This window comes from Struthio camelus, chromosome 19, assembly GCF_040807025.1.
Source record: "Struthio camelus isolate bStrCam1 chromosome 19, bStrCam1.hap1, whole genome shotgun sequence".
Lineage (NCBI taxonomy): Eukaryota > Metazoa > Chordata > Aves > Struthioniformes > Struthionidae > Struthio > Struthio camelus.
Genome location: NC_090960.1, coordinates 4,131,127 through 4,153,599, shown reverse-complemented (window position 1 = coordinate 4,153,599; position 22,473 = coordinate 4,131,127). Strand labels below are relative to the sequence as shown.

Below are 22,473 nucleotides of genomic sequence, written 5' to 3'. Positions count from 1 at the left end.
AAAACAGTAACATCAAACCGGGTCGAAACAATCTTTCCTAGCGGGACTGCAAAACCGCCAGCTCAGCGTGCTGGTTGGAGCCCGGCCGGCTGCTGCTGAAGGGCTGGTAGCAGGCTGTAAACTCCTGTAAGGGACAAAGGCTCTTGAGATCACATTTCAGGATCCATTGGCCGATTTTAACCAACGTCAGCCCTGTTGTGGGACCATTTGAGTAACACTGGACAGGGAGGTTAGGGCCCGTAAATTAAAAGGTTGGGCTTTATCTTTAGCTGGGGTGAACAGATGAAGAACAGCAAGTCTGAACACTGGATGGTATGGCTGTTTTTTCTTTAATGCTTGAACATTCCTAGAAGCTGACCTGTTACATGAAACGTACAAATTGTCTTTTAGAATGAGAAACAGATGCTTGAGGGAAATACAAAAATTAAGGGTAAATACAACTGTACTTACAAAAAAGATGCCCTAGTTTTAAAACTTAGCAAATTAGGAGTAAATGACACCAAATATACATTGCTTTCCTTATTTGAAGGAACTGGACAAGAAATAATCTTGTTCGGGAGTCGTCTGGTATATACACATATAGTGACGTCCCACAGAACCCTGTGGTGTCAGAGTCAACACAAATAGCGGGTGCTGCTCCATGACTTGGACCTTCGTTTGGCATCTTAATAAATAATAAATAAATAATAATAAAGCAATACAACATTCATTACATATTATGTTACAAATGAGGTCAAAAGCGCATATATTCTATTTAATTACAATAAGATGAAACAAGCTCAAATGTACCAAGAATCCTAGAGGGTTTTGTTTCGCACAAATGAAAATTTCGGAAAGGTTTAAAATAACAGGAACAGAAATAAAAGGCTTGACAAAGCTTTCTTCTGCACGGTGACAAGCTCGTACTTTCCACAGGAGTGCATGAAGGAGCATTACCTTTTTGTTCCCCAATCTTCATTTACAATTAGATTGACATTCACACCCTGGCAGCTTTTGGTCTTCTAAGACCAAAGAGCATCACATGAAATTTTTAAAATTAAAAACTGAAAAAAAAAAGTAACTCAGAAGAAAGTAATATGAGATGTAGCTAAAATACCATGTTCTGCAAAAATAAAACATGAGCCAATTATTTTGCTACAGTGGACTAGCTTCATTAATTTCAGCTATGCGACTTTAAACCAGCTTGAGAACTTGCCTTTAAATAATTTGCACTTCTGTCCAGGCCATACTCAGGCAGCTGCAAAGTCACCTAAATCCTGTGCCTAGTATTTTCTATGGGGTGGTTTTAGGTAGTTTTCAGCTGCACTGAAATTCTCCCAGTTGCTCTTCAGACTTCCAGACTATTGGACTAGGGATTAAATCTGGGTGTTTGAACCACTCCGAACAGTAAAGGTACCCGTGGGTTGTGGTGCATGGAGGTCTAACTCAGGATGTTTAAGAAACAGTGTGCAAACGGCCCTAGAGAAACAACAAGCTAACTCTCTCTTGGCCTTCTGAGGGATGCTTGAGCTAGTTCCCGTTGCTGCCTGCTTAAAAGTGATACCCAGCAAGAGATATTAATCAGTAAATATCAAATCAAGTCACAATTTTTATTTTTCTAATGGTGACTGTTACTCAGAAATTCACACAAATCCTTTAGTCTGACTGGCCTTTAGAGCAGTAAATCTACAATTAAATGATACAGTCAAATGCAAAAACTTTTGCAGCCTACCTCAACAAAAAAACACACTTTCTTTTTGTTCTTAGTTCTACTTGATTTTCTTTTCTCTACTATCAAGCCCAGCCTGGGATTTATTCCACACGCAGAACTACCACTTGCTCAATGGCACACCGTGTGTGTGGAAGAGCTGAAAGAACAGGGCTTCAGAGAGATTTTAGCTTTACAGGGAAGAATCAAAAAACCAAGAAATAAAAAGAAAGGAAAATATCCCAATTGTCTTAGTTATATTATTGGTTATATAACCAATCTCTACTGTTCTATTTATGATCCTATAAATAAGAGAATTGCCCTGAAAGAGTGGCCTACAAAATGACAGACAGAGTCAGGACACCGCAACTGTGCCCTCTTCGTTGCAAGGAGGTGCAGAGGTGCGTGGCACTCAGCACGGGGAGGAGGACATCTGGTCATAGTCGGGGCACTTGAGCAGCGCTGGGTAGTTACTGTTCATCTGCAGGGACGCCTCGCTGGAGATATCTGAAGGGCTGCGTCCACGTACCCACGCATCTGGGTGCAAGAACTGCCCGGAGTAATCGGAGCAGTTGCTCAGGCGGGGACGGTAGAAGCTGGGGTGAGGGCGGTATATGTCCTCAGCGGTGTATCTTTTCATGAACAAGTAGACAGACATCACGCCAGCACTCTGGAGAGGAGAGAGAGACACCGCCGGCTACTCACTGCACCGCTGCCTGCCTCCTCCACAAACACCAGCACGGCAAAGAAAGGTTGTTTTTTTTTGCTCTGCTGGTGAGTCGCAAGGATGCCTGAGGCAAGTCCCTTCACGCCCCTATGCTCCTGGGACCCTACAATAAATACCATCGAGTAACACCACCTCCTCCTCGATTCAAGCGCTGGTCAAATGATTTGCCCCGTCAGCGCTCCAGGCTTGGGTCTCTTTGTCATCCCACTATACGTGCCTCCCACCATGCTATACATCACTCATCTGACCTCAGGGTCTGCCTTTAAAACCCATCACGGCCCTCTTTTTCTTTACAGCCTCTTGACAAGGCCTACACTTGTGCCCAGCACCCGAGAACAGAATATGTTACAGGCACGTCACAGAGCTCACAGCTGGCCAGTACCTCTGTGAGAAGGAACGAGATAGCAGAGAATGCAAATGACCATCCATATTTGTAATTGAAGAAAGTTTCAGAGTCCTTGGTCCTGTTGAGCATCTCGTCATTAATGCTGGAGATGTACAGAACCAGTCCCACCACCAGCGACAGACCTGAGGAGACACAAGGGAGAAAGGCAGCAGTAAACGCTTTAGGTGCAAAGCAGTTCAAGGAGCACCCTCCTTTAAGGCCAAACTGGCAGGTGAAAATGCAAACAGGTGGGCTGCGCTTGAAATAACTGGGGAAACAGGCTGCTCCCTACCGAACTAAGCCAGGGCACTTATGTCACTTCAGTTGAACCATTATGTTCTTAAGCAAGTTCCTCTGAACTGTGCACTGCGTAGGAGCCTGCTTCAAAGCTCAGCTGTCACAGCTATTTGTTTAACGCTATGATAACGCCATGAATAAAACATTCACTTGTCTGATGTAGACATATCCTGGCTGATTATTTTGAGGTTTCAGATATCTCCTGTGACCGACTTACCGTGAGAAGGAAGTGTCCTCTCCCCACCCCGCATTCACAGGAGCTGCTCCTGGGGGAATAACTGCGGGTGCTTTTCCTCCTGCCTCCTTGTGGCACGGTTGCCTTGAGCAAGTCTTGCTAGTGGGCAAGCGGTGATATTGCAAACCAGCGCAGCCGGGGGTCACGCCGGGAGCCCCCCAGGCAGGCACCAGCTTGAGTGAGGAGCCAAAGCAGTGGGCTATGAGAGCACTGAAAAGCACCAACATCTCCTATGGTCAAGAATTTGCTGCTTCTTTCTAATTAGATGTAGTGCACAGGATGTGATATTAATATTTCCATTTTGTCTAGCAGGGCTTGCATCCCTGAGGCCAGCGCTCACCAGCTTGTCACAACAGCCAGCCCCAGGCACCTCATCGCAGTGCCCATGTAGGGGTAGGCGCTTGAGCTCGAGGCAAAGAAGATTTTGACAAATGCCTAATTACCCTTCCCCCTCCAAAAACAATAAAAAAAAAACCATTTTCACATGAATGGCCTCAAACTCACAATGCCATTTTTCAGTATTGCTGGCAGCCCTTCCCCAGTGCGCCATTACATTGCTGCTCTCAGTAGCGAATTCTGCATATAAAACTACTGCGCAAATCTGGTTCACATTTCAGTTGTGCCACATGGACTACTGTTACCTGTGGCACCAGTTTTACCCGTGGATTAGAGTAAATTGAAACATAATATTCACATTCAAAATATATTCATGTTTATGAATGATAATATTCATAAAAATATAGTTTATGGCAAACATCCAAATGATTGGGGTTTCATGACCCTCCACTACACCACAGAGAAGCTTGCGGTAAAACCCGACAAACGTGTGATCGAGGGGAATTTTTGCTGACAAAACTTACCAGACAGGATGAAGAATATTCCAGACACGAAGGCGAGGATGGTCCTGTGAGGCCGAATGTGGCCGATGTTGCTCAGTATAAAACCAATGAACATGAAAAAGAGGCTGACCAAAGGGAAAGGGGTAGCAGAACGAATCATCTCTGGTTGGGAGAGGAGGAGAAGAAAGCGCGATAGGTTAGTCCTCCCCCCAGCTGGAGAGACGGCTCCACCTGCCCTGCTCTGCTACTGCCTTGTCCTTCCTCGCTCCCTGCTCCTGCTATGCGGCTCCCCGGCCCTTGCAAGGGTCCCCCTCTCCTCAGGTGTCTTTGCTAACCAGGTGCAATTCTGCAGAAACATCTGTTAATGTTTGCATTTCCGAGGTTTCCACGTGAAGCGTTACATGGGGGAAAAAAACCCACCCGTTGGAACCCGTGTTTTTCCCCAGCAGAGGTGCCGAACTGTTTACTCGTGACTTTTACTTGTTAAATCAAAAATGACTACAGAACTTACAGTGAGAGCTGTGACGCTCCGTCTTTAACTCATCCCATTGGGTAACGTGTAAAACTGACCGCTGCAGAAGAAATACTGCTGCAAATTACTGAGAGGAGAACATAAAGCCAAATGCTTCAATAAACACATGCGCTGAATAGGCAGTGCAAGGAAATGGTTCTGTTTACAGCCTCTGTGAGCTTCCTGCCATTAGAAAAAGATGCTTAGGAGCACATCAGATGATTCACACACTAAAAAATGTAGTTGCATCTTGGTGAAGTAGCACCCCCAGTGAAGCAGGAGCTTTTGGGGGGATCCCTAGTGACCTGTTGTGCTTTGCAAGCTGCAAAGAATAAGACCCCATGAAAGAACACCTACTCAGGACGTTGATTGTCGATTCAGACGTCAGCTGGACGTTCATGGGCATGACGTATTCTATAGTGAAGCACCGGCCACGCTCTTCACCTGCAGGAAACAGACTGATTCGTTCCCGCAATTTAATTGCAGTATTTTATTTGGGAGTGTGTGAGTATGTGTGAAAAGTGGCTTTAAAATTAATTCCAGTGCATGCATAAAAACAATCTTGCTTTTTAGCGCTGCTTCTATCTGGAAGAATATATCTGTAAACTACAATCTCATTGAGAGATCAGCTTTTAAAATGTCCCTGCTGAAAGAACGACAGCTGGCTGAACAGACAGGAAGGAGGCCAGGGTTTTGCTCAGAAATATTTCAGCTCAATCAATACAGTGCTGGTCATTCAGTACATTTTTGTGGGAATACTGAAAAGGAGAAATAACAGGTTCCAAGATGGGAACGGCAGATAAAATCCTCTCATTCTCAGACTACTCTTTTCAATGAATTTGGCATGAGCAATTGCTCTTTTGAATCAGAGAGCTCCAGATCTCCTTGTTCTTGCTGGGGATCTCTTTGGACTGTACAGCAGTAAGGTGGCTAGCGAGCGGTGGGGAGAAAGGCCCTTTCCACGTGGGACAGACATTTAACACTTGACACAGAACGCGGGATTACAAAAAAAGGGTTCCCTGGAACACCAAAGCACAGACTCGGGAGCCAGAAGATTTAAGGTCATGCTGGGAGAGGCCTCAGAGTCCCTCTCTCCTAGGGCTTTTTCAAAGCAGTGTTGCAAACTTCACAACATTTCAAAACTGTCAGTCTGAAATCCCCATTTATTTGGGCTTTGTTCAACTTTCTCCCCTCGGCCAAATGGCTTCGTCCAAATCAGCATGAACAGAGGAAACATTTCAGCTGACCTGAATCTGAATTTTCCAGGGACAAAAACATTTGGTGCGGGTGCCCAAACGGGGGCACAGGTCCCGGCCCATGGAGCAGCTCCGGCAGGGAGGAACCAGCCTCGCACCTCCATGGGAAGGAAAACTTATCCATTTGACTGCCGAAACTGGGCACAAGGCAATTACATGCCTCGCCAGCAGCTGGGCGGGAGTCTGGAAGCAAAGCCAGGCCCAGCTTCTAAAAACTCTGACTGCCTGTGCCCTTTTCTGCAGAAAACATGACAAAAAACTCCGTAGTGAAAACTTCTTCATACGAAGGCCATACCTGCCAAAAAGCAGACCCTCCAGAGCCCCGAGTGCAGCGACATCTTGATCTCCGTCGTCTGGTTTTGGGGCTGGACGATGCCTTCCTCCAGGTAGAGCCAGTAGTCGGTGCTGACGGAGATGCCCAGGAGACCCAGGCTGCAGACGGCGAAGACGCTGCTGAGCAGGGTGAGAGCCTTCCTGCCGCACGTGCTCATGCCGAGGCGCATCGGAGGCTGCGGCGCCAGGACGGGGTGCCTGGGGGCACAGGGGCCGGCATGGTTAGTAGCTACTGCCGGCTGCACCTCAACTATTTGCAACTTTGCTTTCTTGAGGAAATGCCAGTGTCGAAAGCTTTGCCCCTTCTCCCCTCCCCCCTGCACCCCCAATTGCTTATTTAGGTCAAGCTGAAATAAGCCATTAAAAAAATCACAGCAGGCCCTGACAGATGGAGAATTTGAACCAAATCCTACCTGACTGCTGCCCTGCTCCGGCCAAGTGCTCACGGACTTGCTGAACATGCCGCAGAGCATGTGAGAGCCAGCCCTGGAGACCCAGAGATGCGTCCTGGCCACTGAGCAGTTTATCTGCTCTGCTTTCATTTGTTTTACATGAATGCTTACTGCTTCACCCAAATCCAATACCTCATCTAGCTAAGGATTTAGCCAGCCAACTAACCACAGTATCTGGCTGCCTCAGCATCTTTTATCATCTAACGCTCGGGTGAGGTCAGCAGCGCCAGCAGTATCTCGCTGCTACAGGAAGGCACTGAGGTACGAGGACACCGAGCTCCCAGATCTACAGAAACACGTACGCACCAGTGAGCAGCAAGCACCAAAACACTTCTAATGCAGGCGATGACATGCCCGTAGTCATGCAGACCCCTCAGTCTCCCAGACGTGAAACCAGCCCCATAACAGAGGCTGGGGAGCTAGGGCTAGGGGACAACCGTGGCATACGCGTCCCGCTCGCCACACCTCTTGTCATCAGCACGTCCCACGCGGCGCTGCCTTCTTCCACTTCCAGCATAGACTTACCCCCGGGAGGTTCTGGGATTATTGAGAGATTCCTGCTTTGCCAAAAGCATGCTACACTTACACATACTAAATGACATCAGCAACAAATGAAAGGAGAGCAGCATGTGGCACACTGGTCTACCTTTTTTTGCTCTTTCTTGTGCTTGCTGGAGCGCAGCCGTGCTGGGTTGCAAGTACCAGCATCAGCCAAACACAGACACTAAGTTGGTCCAACCTGAACTAGTACTTTGGTGGGAGACTGGGAAACGCGGGCCAAAGAACTGCAGTCAGGATCTGGGCAAACATTAAAGGTGGAAATTTAAAACCCCTTCACACCCCACGTTGCTTATGGATGGAACTTTTTTTTTTCTTTTATTTTTGCTAATCTGTAGAAGGTAGCAGTTCTCAGAGAGCCTCCCAGACTGATAAAGTGCTACCAGAAATGACAATTCTAGTGCAGCAGAGAAAAAGAACAATTAATATGAGGGGAAAAATGCCACAGAAATGAGAGGTTAAGAGGAGTAAGAGCAAGAAGAAAAAGATACGTGAGAGAGAGAGTCTTCTGGTGAGTGGGAATGAGGCGACAGCTCTGTTGACTGCTTTCATAAAGACAGTCTGAATCACAGATAAGTGCCGTGTCATGTTTATCTTCCAAGGTACATTTTGCTGTTGTTCAGCATTGCAGACAATGAGGGGAAAAAATATTCCAGCTAGACAACAAAGCTACCAAATTTAACATAGTAGCAGCAGGATGTACCTTCCTTGGCCTTCTTTTTAAATTACACAGGCCTTGTTCATGCTGTGTGAAGTTTCAAGGGACAAGAAATGGGAGACAAGTGAGGACGAGGCTCCAGACACGACCCAGCGTTTAGCTACTGTGCCGAACTGCGTGCTAAGGAAGGCAGAATCATCCTAAACAAACAGATGTGGTAACTTCATTTCATTTTAAACATCTATTCCCAAAATAATGACAGATAAACATAAGAGTGGTGGCGCATACGTCATACATCTCTCTGGGCGTCAGCTCATGCACTTACACAGGAATAACTCAATCACGTCTATATTCACACCCTGTATTTGTTGTTTCAGCCCAAGCTGGTGAAGGGACACTTTGGAGTACAGGTCTTGCTTCTGGCACTGCTCCAGTGAAAGATGATGAGAGTTAGTGGTTAGACCAGGAAACGCAACTCCTGCCTGGTCCAGGGGCTGACTGGGGCTTGCTGTTCTGAAAAGTTTGGGGGGGGGGGGGGCACACAGGAGGGGAAAGATTTTCTTCTTCCACCTCTGATGCAAATATTTTAATACTTGCTTACGGTGACTCTCAGAGATGCCAAAAACCCTCATAGCACGCACTTTTACACTTGAAAGCCTCCAAAGAGAAACTTCCACCACAGGTTCCCTCGTGATTAATATAAGCAGATGATGCTCCGGTAGTTTTTTCTTGCCACTGAACAGCTTGCAAGGCAAGCTCTTTCAAAGGATATCTATAAAACGAATGCACACAACTAAGCTCCCCTACAGTCCTATCTTGGGATGATCTTGTAGCAGGTTTCATACAAGAATACTACGAGGGAGGCACACAGTTATTGTGGGGTCCAAACAACTGCATTTACTGAACAGACGCAGCACACAAAGCCTACCCGCACCTCCATCTTGCTGCTCTGGGTAGAGTCTAAGAGATGAAAACCAGTGAATGCTACTAGAAGACATGCAAATTATTTAGAGAGAGCGCGACACACACACACTTATTTTCCCCTACTAAACTGAGTACAAAGCAGTCAAGTACATCTTGTTAGGAAGCAGATGTACTTGCACCCTCAAATGCTGCAACAGCTATTACAATTCTCTTCCATATGAGATTAAGAATTTGGCTCTTCCCACTTCCACACCGAGCAGAGTTTTCCCAGAAGGCACCGACCTACAGGAAAGGGAAAGCTGTCACTTACAGACAGCCCAAGCAAATGCTCCATCTCATGCCATTGCAAGCTTTGCACTGTTGGCTTTGCTAAAGAGTCTTGTTTTTATGTTTTTATGTAATGGTTCCCTCAGGTCAAGACGACCAGGACATTAAGTATTCCCAGCAGTGATTCTAGGTATTTGCGTTCCGCTCACAGACAAGGGATAGGAAAGAGAGGACGTTGTTCTCAGGCAAGCACGGGGTAGAGGGTGAAACAGGGCCATGGGTGCTCCTATTGACCTAGGACCGTCAGTCACCACGCGAGATGATCGCATCTAAGCCAGGCACACGCTGCTGAGAACAGTGCAAGACACGCAGGAGATATTCCCCATTTTTTTTCCCTGAGGCATTACTAGGCAGCAGCTAAGAGTGGTAGTAAGCTAAGGTAAGCTAAAGAGTGGTAGTTACAGGGCAGAGAAGCACTTACTCCAAAGGCAGCACTGCATTTTAACAGTCCAGTAACAATGCTGAATTGTCTTAATATGTGGGGAGGGAACAAAATTGTACTTACTTTTACAGAGAACGTGCTATTCCCCAGCCCTTTAAAGATCCCTTTCGATCCTGCGATACGACCAGGCAAAGCACAGATCCTCTGACTCATCAGCTCTTCCCCTTAACTCACTCTGAGCATATTTTCTAGTTGCCGCAACTAAATGAACAGTGTTTACTACAGAACGTTTCATCCCTGATGGCATTTTGGTGCCAAAATGGTAAAAGGAGCTGGAACCAATTCCTGGCTCATGTATCATCAACAAAATTCCTTACTGCACATTTTTTGTTAATAAGGAGCCAAAAATCAAAGTAGGGACTATGTGAAAGTCCAGATAAAGCCATTCAGAGGAAAATAGCTAAGTATGTGACTCCCTGTGGTCTATTGTCTGTCAACACCCAGGGCTTAGAAAAAGATGCTGGTTTGGCATAATTTATATTGGTCACTGGGGCAACTCTAGCAGCAGGAAAAAAAGGGGTCAGGTATCAAAATCACACCTTTCAGTTGTCTCATTTCTTTTCTCGCTCACACTTTAATTTCCCTGTAATCACTTATTACTGCTGCACTGGAAAATAAAATCAAGTCTGACAAAGCAGGGCACTGGGATGCAGGGAGGATGCACAGCAGCTACTCAGAACAAAGCTTTTCTGAAGTCCGGTGCCTTAAGAATTAGCAGGGCTCCTAAGAGAAAGATTTTTCAAGGACATAGACAGGAGTGAGCTCGATTTACAGCAGAGATTTAGCCCCCACTAACCATTATGAATTGTGTTACGCTTCATACAGCTGAAAAGGTGAAGGCTGTCCAGTTTCCAACAGTATCTGAATGACAAATTAAACAAATACAGCCCCAAAGAATTCCAAGAAATAGGACCTTAGAACTGTTCCTGCTCCTTCAATCACATTGTGCCTTTCGGTAGCAGTGCAGGGAATAATAAGGGCAGTCTGCAATGTAATCTGCAGTCCTCATAATGAATTTCTTTTTGTCTTGGAGCCATAGCTTCTGACGGGAATTGAACATGCACCTCTCTAGGACTGACACGTTCAGAAACCGAAATGAATCTTGGCCTTGCTACCTTGCTACTAACCCACTTCACCCAGACTGAGGAGTGACTCGCAGCCTGTACTTACTGCTCCACGGTCACAAAAAGAAAACATTACCCTGGTCTGATTTTTAAGCCCACACCTCCGTGAGCTAACACAGAGCACAAGCCATCGCTCGAGGCTGTGTGGATGGGCTGAGAAAAATAAATATGTCACTGGCTGAACAGGATGAGTTGTATCAATAAATCACTGCTCCCGAGTTCAGTGGGAAACAACACTCCTTTTTACCCAGGGTAAGAGCAGAAAGAGCAGGGCTAAGCCAAGCAGAGGAGGCAGCTATTGATTTTCATGTTGCTAGAACACCACCGCCAATTTCCTGACGTTTGCGATGAGGGGAAGCACAGCCAAGGTTATCAGAGCAGACAAGAGGGAACATTTCATTTGCGGAGGGATGCTGGGATCCAGAACAAACGTGGCGGCCTGCCTCTGCAATTTTAAAAGCATCGTCCCTGCTGTAAAGCAAAGGCACAAGCAAATCACAGGTTAAGCCATGGAACTGAGGCAGTGGAAGAGACTAGGCAGAACAGAAAGAAAGAGGATGGAAGAACGGTGAAAAGGGGATATGAAACCTACTGAGTGAACTATCAGAGGTACAAAGAGCATCAGGGAACCGGGTAAGAGCCAGCAAATGCAAGAAGAGAGAATGAGCTGTGACGAAGCTAAACTGAAAGGATGAGCTCCCACTAAGCTGTGACAAAAAAATTGGGCTAGCTAAAAATAAAAGGCCTTCAAGTAGCACGATCTCTTTCTCAGGACACAATGCAGGCCACATACGCAGGCAAAAATAGACAGGTCAAGGAGAGCAGCTCTTTCAGAACTAAACTTTCTAAAGCTGCGAGGGTTTGGGCAATAGGACCAGGCCTTGGGGCTCTCTGGAGGCCGTGCCCCAATTTGTTAAGTGTGAGGACATCCCTTAACCAAGTGAACCAAAATGAAATAGAAAGCTGACCACAAAATGGAATAGCAACTACCACTGAGCTTAAAGAGCAGCCAATGGGAGCAAATGCTTTGCTACTGGAACAGCTTGTGCAAGATGCAGCTTGTTGACTAGGCAGTGCCAGCTTTGCTCAGACTCTGTAACTAATACTCTGTTGATTATAGAGAGGTTTTTACCTCAAAGGATCTTGGCGTGAAGGAGCATGCGGTGAGACCACTTTATCTGCAGCTGGGAATACGCCGCTCAGCACAAATGAGGGTGAGGAGAAGCTCTCTTGTGAAGCGTCCACAACTCCATCTGGTGACCCTGGAAGCTGCAGAGCGCCAGAAGCAACTCCACAAATCCAGTCTCGAAAGCTGGGTGATTTGGAGAGCTGCGTAAAATATTTTTCATGCTGGCGTTACTGCTCGGGAAGCAGCAGATCTCTCCTAAAGCACAGAAAAGGTACACTACAGGCAGCAATGAAATCAACACAAAACCACCCTTTTTCTGTACAATAACTGAAAGAAAGCTGGGATGGCTGAAGAGGAAAGCAGTATCTCCCTTAACTCTAAAAGAAAGGGAAATGGAGGAAGACCAAATGGAGAGATTTGCCCTATGCCATGCGGCCGGAGTGGCCGGTTCATCCAAGTCCTGGCCAGAGCACTGTGTCCACGAGCCCCGTTCTGGGCCATGGGGCCCCACAGGGACACGTTTTTCACGGGAAGATGGAAATACAGACGGCAGCATTACAGAGCTGTGTTAATGCCACAAAGAAATTTCCTCAGCTCAGTTTCCGCGAGAGAAATTATATATTGGAAAAATTAAGTATAAAAATAAATCTTTTTGATGTGGAGGAGTTTTAGCCTGATATTAAGAAATGGAATGGTCTATATCATAGCTGTTTGAACAAGACCTAGTAACTGCTACTACCAGCAGCCATAAACTTCAAAAGAATCAATTCAGGACCTGAAAGCCTCCCGCTGGCTGCTAACAGCAGCGCTGTACTGCAAGCCCAACACAAAAAACTAGCATTATAGGCATTATGGAAACAGCAGCACTGAGTCAATCAAGAACACTGGGCTGGCAGGCTCCTGAGAGAGCTTTCTTTTTTTTTTTTTTTTTTTTAAGGCTGGTTATGAATCATTTAAACCTAAATTAAGCCACACCAATGATAATCCTATTAATTTTTTTCTGGTGATCAGACACAAGGAGCAGACAGAATTATTGCACCCGGAAAATAATTAGAAGAAACAATGTGTGACCGCAACACTGTAATGTTCACCAGTAACACATTTAATGCGTGGGATTACTTAGAATTTTTCTTTTAAACTTGACACCCATAACTTCTTTGAGAAACTCCCCTTTTCCCTAGCTCTTCCCATGCTTCAATTCTTGTCCAAGTTATTTTTTTCACGCTCGATCAAAATCAGTCATTTTACCGCAATGCAAGAACAAAGAAAATGCTGTACAGAAAGTATCACATTTTTCTGCTGAATCCTCAGCGTACACCGTGAACTCCCCAAGGCTGACCCATGACTGCTCCTTCCCTCTCATCCTTACCATGCCTGAACCCTTCGGCTGCACGCTACGCAAAACCTGCCCTTTTTGTCTTGTCCAGGTTTGCAAGGGTGTTGTGTCACGGAGCATCTTCAGCTGCAGATGGCAAGGCGTTACTGCTGCTTTACAGGTGCAGAAACCAAGTACAAGGAGATAAAGTGATACTCCCAAGGTCAAAGGAGCAGCAACTTCAATTTATTTCCCAACTCCAGTCCTTCAATTAGACCCTTTTGGGAAATGGATGCCCCCACCACGCAGTCCACCCCGTTGCAGCCATCGAAGTGCCACGCTCCAGGTTCAGCTCATTCTCAGCAATGGCTTTTGATAATGCCAGCAACTTTTAACAAATAAAATAATCAACTGAACTGAACCAAACAACTGACAACTGAATCCTAGCTCACGCGTTCTCCAGCACAGCCCACGTGCATACAGCTAGCGCTCATTCACGTGGTCTTTCTGGATCCACAAATATCCCCCCCAAAAGCTCATGTTCAACACACCCTTCCTACTGACCAAGTGTCTCATAGCTGCTTGGCGCTTTAAGGCTCTTACCTCTTTTAACCCCAGCTGAAGTAATGCTTTGGCAAGCGGAAAACCTGCGATGTGCACTTTGAAGGTCAGCAAACTCGGGTTCTGGCAGATCAGCCAAAAGGCAAGTTTTGCAGCACAGGAATCGCCTCAGTCAAAGCCTTGGCTGCTGGCTGCCTCCAGGAAGAGCCGGGAGGGCGGCAGCCTCGGGTGTAGGAAGGGCCCGGACCGCACGAGACCACCGCAACAGCACAAGACCACCCAGCCTCAGCTCTCCACCTCTGACTGATTAACATGAGGAGTGCACCAGGCTGGGAGAACAGGGAACAGGCCGATGGCAGGCAGGTCGCCACATCCACACTCCGATAGACTCCAACCCTGCGGTTTTGCAGAAAAGCTTTATGTAAAATGCATTCCTCAAGAGGGAAGTAGGAGCTAAAGCCCTGAGCTCACAATACTGCCTGGGCACATTAAGTCCAATTCTCCACATATGAACTATATATACACTCCAAATTTACGTTGCTGACAACGGGGTGAGACCTTTGCTTTGTGAAGCCTTTTCCCAATGTCCTTTCACCCTCTGTGGGTAAAGCAGATATCTGATATTCATCTACTTGCAATATGTTAGACTGTTCCCAATAAGCGACGTGACTCAAACTGCAGGTTTTAATATACTACCAAGAGCTACAAAGGAAGAATAACAGGAATATGTTTAACATTGTAAAGCAAATCAGCTGGGACCTTTGCTATAAGATCTGCAGAAATCTCATTGCTCTGTGCTATGCAAAATGGTGCTTCCCCATTAACCTCTGCACGCTGTAATTTACTGGCTGCACTTTACAGCCTAAATACATAAACTCCAGTAACCCGATGATCCAGTGACCCTCTTCTGGCTTCAGCGCAGTGTGCCACCCTCAGCTCACCTTGTCTGATGCAGATGAAATTGGTGACATGGATAAATGAAGGCAACTTAACCTCCCTGAATGTGCAATAACTGGAGAAAAGCGAAAGAACAGCTGGCTCAGCAGCAGATGTGCATCCAGATCACACGAGGACTGAGTCTGGTTTGGTCTAGTGGAATATTAGATCGTCAACAGTTGTTTTTGTTCACTTCCAAATGTTGTTTAAGATGGCACAAAGTCCTGCAATGGTTTGAGTTCTCTGATATACTGAGAAGAGGAAAATAAATCTCTTTGCATAATGACAGCTTTTCGAGGTCTCTACGTCCTTCCTGCAGCAAGGCAGGACATAATGTGACTGAAGATCCCAGACACCTTTTCCATATCTGGCCATATAGGATATTTAGGTTGTTTTAAACTCATGTGGCTAAGAACAGAAACCACATATGCAGTGTAACCCTTTCCCTCAGCTTTGCAAGAGCCATGAGTTATGAACACCAATGCATGAAATTTCTCTGGGCTATAAACTTTTACTGCTACAGAAGGTCTAAGAACAAGCCCCAATTACACATCCTTGCTTTCAGAAGATGTGACTGCTATTGCGAGGATGTTCAATGGAGAGGACTAATCTCTTCACCAACACCCCGTTTCCTTCTTTTTCCCTTAATGCTCAATGCATGACAGCTCAAGTTAAATTAAGCAGTGTTAGAAGGAAAAAAATAGCATCAAGAGCCAGTTAAAAATACTCTGCCTTACCCTTCTCTCCAGTTTTGCATGTCCCATGGAGCACGTGAACCCCAGGCACCCGCACAGCAGGATGCAGAGAGGGTCCTCTGTGTCCACTGGAGGAGCTCTCCCCTGCTCCAGCACTTTGGTGGAGCTCTTCTTGGAAGCGCTGACAGTATTTTTATGAATACTTTCCGTGTGACAAATGAGAGAAAGCAAGAAATCCCCTGAGCACCATTTTTGTCTCTGAACAACAAACTCTGCAGACTAACAGCACATTGGGCAGTCTGCACGTGTGCAGACCACGGCCCGGGAGGCCTCTAACCACTCCGCGCTATTAAAGACAATTGCGAGCATGGAGCAGATGCCTTGTTATTCAGCTAACAGACGATTACATTCCCCTTCCCCAGCTTTGCCACAAAGCCGCTGAGTACCGAAACAACAGCATAATGAAATTGGAGAAGGACTATATTACCCACGCTTCAGACAAGCATCTTAACAACTCAAGTGTCACTAGCTGCTTCTGTTAAAACGAACCGGCCAAATCCAACTGCCATCTCTCTTGGCTTTGCTTAAGCAGCTTGGGACACAGCTTCAAAGCTCACAAGAGCATGGTCTCTGTGCACAAGCTCTTGAGATCTGCCACTGAGCGCCCACAGAAGTTTGGGCTGACCTTCACAGAAGGAGGATCTTTGCTTTATGGTGCTTGTTGGCTTTAACAGTCAGGACTTGTGATTTTAAAGTATATAATAAGCATTTTCATAGCATTTTTGAGATCTTAAACTTTGTGCTGCCCAGGATTTTAGCAAGATTCTTTGCCAGTTCAAGGATTTAACTGTTAATATCCCAGCAGACGGGATAGGAAAATCACGCAGAATATACAACACACTTGCTATTCCCAAGGACCCAACAATTTAAAATAGCATGGCTTAGCCTTCTGCCTGCACGCCCTGACTCTTTTCCCTTTTTGAGCCACTCCAAACTTTCCTCTGCTGGATTTAGATATATAGTAACTTGTCTGGAGCCCAGACTGTCTGCTCAGCCACTGATACAATAAGACCTGGCCAGGTCCTTTGCAACAGTGGGCAACAGAGACTGAAACCCTGCAAGGTCTCACGCCTCCAAGCGACCCCCACACAAGCAAGCTGGGGCTTGGAGGGGAGCAGCACAGCTTTCTGCCGAGCGCAACGCGACCTCCTGAGCGCATCCATTCCCCTGCTCAGCATGGGGAAGCGCAGCCTCATCCTGGAAAAGTCTGCAGGGAAGAGGTCTACTTGGCGTCACTCCTTCTGCATCCTTCCTCCAGGCTGGCACCCATAGCTAGACGAACCTTGGCCTGAGTATAGTGCTCTTCACCTGTGCCCTTCTCCTATTCACGCAGTTCCTTTACAGCATCATTTGTCCCGGCAGCAACCACCCAACACTACCTTTCCTACCGCTTATATAATAACCTGACGTTTTCTACTCCGTTCGGTTGGTAAGATGTGTTACAGTAAGAATGTATTATTAGTCAGAACATATGACACTGACCCACAGATAAGGCTTTCCTCTTCAGCCATCCTGGCTTTCCTTCGGTTACTGTATGGAAAAAAGGGCAGTTTTGTGTTGATTTCACCCTGCCTGCAGCACATTTTTTCTACACTTCAGGAGAGTTCTGCTGCTTCCCAGGCAGTAACTCCAGCATGAAAAATATTTTACACAGCTCTTCAAATCACCCAGGTTTCAAGGTTGGATTTGAGTTGCTTCTGGCCATCTGCAGCTTCCAGGATCTCCCAACAGTATCCAAGCAAAACCGTCATTTTCCATCAGATGCAAAGTCAGTGCACCCCTGAACGTCACCGGGGAGACATAAGCACTGGGCCTCCCTGCCAGCAAGAATCAGGGGAAATCAGACACATAGGCAGGAGATGGGAGCCTGGTTATGGCAAGAAACGAAAGCAGAGCCACTGTTCAGTTCAGGTATTTTGACAGCATCACAGACTGGGCTTTTTGCTTTTGTAAAAAGAAACGGCATACACCTACGCTCAGTGAGGATCATCCAAAGGTTAAAAAGCACAGAGGAAGAAAGAGCAGCAGCCAGTCCTACGACAGTTGCTGACAGGGCCTTACTCAGACCCCACCGAAGTGCTGGGAAGATCTCTCGGATCCTGAGCTTTGAGGTACGACTTTAGCTGTGGCACAAACAGCATGTTTGCGGTCTGTCCCACCATGAGAGCTGGCACAGAGGGTGCCACAAGGTCTCCTCGTGCCTCCGCCGTTCCTCTTGCAGCACCTGCTTGTCTCTCCTTCCGATCCTCGCGTGCGCCCATAGCGCTCACTTCCCAGCCCTGGTGCAGGGCAGCGACTGACTTCGGTATCATCTCAGGTAAGTCCCAGATAGTTAAAAACTATCTTCCTGACATGAATAATATCTCAGTCCCTGAACTACTAATCCTTAAGAACAGATGGCTTAGTTTTCGCATGGGACAGCATCCAGTGAGCAACTTTGTCCTGAAAAATGAGACTGGAAAAACTCTTTCTGTGTGCATGGATCTAAGCAATGGTTGATGTTTCTGGCTTCCCCTCGCCTCTGTTTACTGTACCTCTGCTGGGTGAAGCTTCAACTACTCTTGAATTGCCTTCAATCCAAGTCAATTCCTGTATAAACCAGCTGTTCGCTTGCTGAGGTTGACACTACGGTATTAACTTCTTCTGCTGAGTTTGGGTTCTGCTTTACACCACTTAATAACTGGAAGCAGGGGGAGAGAGGTGCTTATCCGGGAGACCCTGCTGCAATCCCATGTTTTGGCCACCTCTGCAGAACATAATATACCACACTTCTCAAAGGGAGAGTGAGGGACCAAGATATTCACAGCCAGAGCTGGGGCAGAGAACAGGGAAACCTATTTTAATCAAACATTTAATGTCTCCTGAGAAGAAATCCAGGGCATGGTGCTGTTCACTTGAAGGGCTGCAAAGGTGAGTGAGGACCTTCCTGTTCTCCACTGCAACCCTGACAGATCTGAGCCTCTGGTCCCTGTGGAAGGGAATGTCACCCAGGAGCACCGGACGTGCACTGAATGGGAAAATGAATTATCTGCAAGTTGTCTGGGGTCAGTGGATGCCATCTGCTGTACTACTCAACCCCCTCCCTAACCCCAGTGCAGCTGTAAGCACCACTCCAGCGAGGTTTTTCACTGATAAGCAATGATGCCTCCCTCAGTAATGAAGGAAAAGCTGGAAGTCCCATCTTGCAAAGGGGACACAAACTCCATTGATCCGTAACATCACATTTTCCAAGTTCGAATGGCACATCGCTGTGGTCCTAGGATAAATCCCATTTTCTCAGTAAGTATTTTAGTAAAAATGTCAGAAGTAAGTATGTGGCTGTACAACAATAAAATTGGTGTAAGTGACTGATTCCAAATCCTGTTTTTAGAACGCACTTAGAACCCAAGCCCCAACGACTTGCAGTGAGATTAAGACTCCCACGTAACTTTTGAAACTAGGACCTAGACTCACTCATCTAGTTATTTTAAAAGCGCCACCTTAAACCCAAAGCTTTAAGTCTTCCCAGCCTGACATATGAAAAAACTCCTGGCACTCACTCTATCTGAGCACTTGCTTAGATCCTAGCTTGCTGATCCAGATAAACTCTCTGTAGGATTGTGCATCATTTCCCTTTCTTATCTTATATTCCCTTCCCTCTCCAAAACCGAAGCTGAAGTTGCAAACGTTGTGGTACGGACTCTGCCAGATGGGGATTCATTCAGCTCAATGAATATATTCAACAGCTACAATAATGCAACATGAAATTGGAGAATTAAATATACAGAAACACTTCTGTCTCCTGGACACCGCGCTTTACAGCTGCACATCAGCCCCCGCCGGAGAGGCGTGGGGCGCTCAGGGAGCGTGCTCATTTCTTCTGCTGCTCCGTCGCCGACCCCAGGGAGCCCTGCGGAGCAGAGCTCGCTCGGGAAGATGTCCTTCCCCCCAGCAGCAGGGCACCCACGAGAGAGAGCGGGCTCTGCAGAGCGACATCCACACTGCTGCCGCGGGCCAGCCCCACGGAGCAGGCAGCAGCCATGGGAAAGCCGCTATCTGCGTCTCAAGCAAGGCTAAGGAGTGACAGCAGAGTGACAGTCTGCTGAAAGCGAGTCTCCTGCTGCTTGTTTTTTTACATGGCTCAAGATGCGACAGACTGAAACAGTCCCCCGAAACTATAGCCTGCGAGAGGAGCCCAGGCATACGTCACTTGTGAAATCAAAAGACAACTGAGAAGAGCAAGGCTAACGTGGCAGCGCTCCTCCAGCAAAGCTGTCTGCCCAGGGTCAGACCCGCAGCACCCTCTGCTACCTTCCCAACGGTCGGAACTAAAAATACCCTTTTTTTTTTTTTTTGAGCATTCTTGCTGAAAGAGGGCTACTTCCAGCGAATGCAACTTCCTCGCTGCCCTTCCCCGAAGGCTTACCCACGCCACGCAGGCTCAGGGAGCGCCTCCTCTTCCTCGCCTTCTCCGCCTCCGAGTTTAGGGAACTCAGGTGCTAACACTCCGGTGTTAGGTTTGCAGGGAAGAGCGGTGCCACGGGTCGGATCGGACGAGCCTCCCGCTGCTCGTCCGACGCTGGCTCCGGACTGGGCGAGACGACACCCCTAGGACTGCTTCGTGCCTGCAAGATGCAACGGTAAAAGCTGCAAAACACCATCACGCTTGAGGGACTGATAAAGTTTTGCAAAACGTCAAGCAATTAATCAACAGCCAAACTGCACGTCAGAAATTCTCTCAGCCCGCTGCTGCGGCGGCTAAAATAGCACATTTTGTGTTTCACCACCTTTCAGAGGACGTGAAGACCTAGCGTGTGCAGAAGTGAAGACAGGCGCCACATCTCTGTTCACTTGTTCATATGGCAACACATGATCCAACTTTTTTTTTTTTAATTTTATTTAATTTAACAACCAGGTCAGGTTTTCCCCACATTGCCTCTCTTGAATTCACACTATCCTCCAAGAGGTTTACTACACTGGAAAACATCGGCAGCTCCTTCCTTCCTGTGGATTTTATATCCCCTGGGAAAAACGCACTTCCTTTTCTCAGCTCATCACACAAAAAAACCACTGGTGAGGACGGGGGTGCTCACAGTGCCAGAGCCACTGCCAGAGACCTGCTGGGGTTTTGATTAGCTTCGCTGAGAAAAGGCCTTGGGATGAAGAGCCCCAGCTGAACGCGTGCAGCTCACCACGTGCCGGAGTCAGCCCTGGGCTTTCGGACACGGCTTCTGCGACACGCACAACTCGGGTCGCTTCACCTGCGCCGGCGGAGCGGCAGCGGTACCGCTGGCTGGGACGCGCACGCCGGCCGGGACAGGCAAACCGGCCGGGTTAACGCAAACCAACCGGGACACGCAAACCAGCTGCGTTAAGGCAAACCGGCCGGGTTAACGCAAACCAGCCGGGACACACAAACCGGCTGCGTTAAGGCAAACCGGCTGCGTCAAGGCAAACCAGCCGGGTTAATGCAAACCAACCGGGACACGCAAACCGGCCGAGTTAAGGCAAACCAGCCGGGTTAACGCAAAACCAACCAGGAGATGCAAACCGGCCGTGTTAAGGCAAACCGGCCAGGTTAACGTAAACCGGCCGGGTTAAGGCAAACCGGCCGGGTTAACGCAAACCAACCAGGACATGCAAACCGGCCGGGTTAAGGCAAACCGGCCAGGTTAACGTAAACCGGCCGGGTTAAGGCAAACCGGCCGGGTTAACGCAAACCAACCAGGACATGCAAACCGGCCGGGTTAAGGCAAACCGGCCAGGTTAACGTAAACCGGCCGGGTTAAGGCAAACCGGCCGGGTTAACGCAAACCAACCAGGACATGCAAACCGGCCGGGTTAAGGCAAACCGGCCGGGTTAAGGCAAACCGGCCGGGTTAAGGCAATGCAGCCAGAACAGGCAAACCAGCCGGGTTAAGGCAAACCGGCCGGATTAACGTAAACCAACCGGGACACACAAACCGGCCGGGTTAAGGCAAACCGGCCGGGTTAAGGCAGTCCCGCCGGCCGTCGCGGGCAGCCCGGCCTCGCCGCCCGGCTGCCCCGGGCACCGCCATAGCGCAGCGCCGGCCCCAACCGCCCCCAACCGCCCCGAACCGGCCCGCGCCGCCCCGCGCCGCCCCGCCGCACTCACCGGGCTCCGCCGCCGCCGGGACGCGGCCGCTGCCTCGGGGACGCGCCGCGGAGGGACGGGGCAGCCCGGCAGCAGAGGGCAGCGCCCGGCGGCGCCGGCGGGGACAGCCCACTGCCGCCATCCCGCCGTTCCTCCCTCCTGCCCGCCCACAGCCCGCCTCCCTCCCTGCCTGCCGCCGCGCCCGCTCCGGCCCCCGCGGCGGCGGCGTGCCCGGGCTGAGGGAGAGGGGGGCGGAGGGGCAGGGCCGGGGGCCCTGGCAGCGGCTGCCGCGCCGTTTACGGCCCAACCAGACAATCCAGAGCAGAGGCGGGAATGAGGACGCGGCTCCGTCCTGGTGTGGGGCGCCGGGGCGCTCTCCTTGGATGCGGGAGGAAGGAGGAGGCGGCCGGCGGCGAGGGGGGCAGCTGGTGGGCGAGGGCCGGGTGAAACCGCCGGCGTCGGCCGCAGCGGGCAAAGCTGGGGTTTGTAGCGCGGTTTCTGCGGCGAGAGCTTGTGCTTCGCCAGGGCTTCGCCCGCCCGAGGGCCGCGTCTCCGGGCGCGCCTCGAGCGGAGAGCAGGGCGGGCGCCGCTGGACTCCCCAGCGGGAAGGTAGCAAAAGCGGTTCGTTGATTACTGGACAAGAGTAAGTGACTGCGTGGAGTCCAAACAATTCAGTCTGTGGCAAATACCCCTTTGCCCACGCGTTGTCTTCACCCCAAAAGCGCTTCAGCGATTCCCAGCGTTTTGTCTGAGAAGTGCCGGCATCTCTGCCCGAGATGTGCTCAGGTAGCAAAACTTCAATATCCTGAATTGATAGTTCGGAATAAACCGGGACACAAGATGTGGAGGAGGTGCTGGTTGGAAGGCTCGTCTGAAGTCCACGGAGCCACGTGAGCTCCCTTTTGGTTCATAGCAATAATAAAAGGCG

General features: G+C 48.5%; 1 protein-coding gene across 1 annotated transcript; it reads right to left on the bottom strand.

Moving 5' to 3' along the window:
* Positions 1–310: 310 nt before the first annotated feature.
* Positions 311–21,733, bottom strand: CACNG5 (calcium voltage-gated channel auxiliary subunit gamma 5). The gene is made up of 7 exons (XM_068913769.1): positions 21,567–21,733; positions 19,857–20,055; positions 6,233–6,468; positions 5,039–5,125; positions 4,192–4,332; positions 2,797–2,942; positions 311–2,357 (listed from the first exon to the last, which is right to left on the bottom strand). The coding sequence occupies exons 3-7, from the start codon at positions 6,438–6,440 to the stop codon at positions 2,100–2,102; spliced, it is 840 nt and encodes a 279-aa protein (XP_068769870.1). The 5' UTR covers positions 6,441–6,468; positions 19,857–20,055; positions 21,567–21,733; the 3' UTR covers positions 311–2,099.
* Positions 21,734–22,473: the final 740 nt, after the last annotated feature.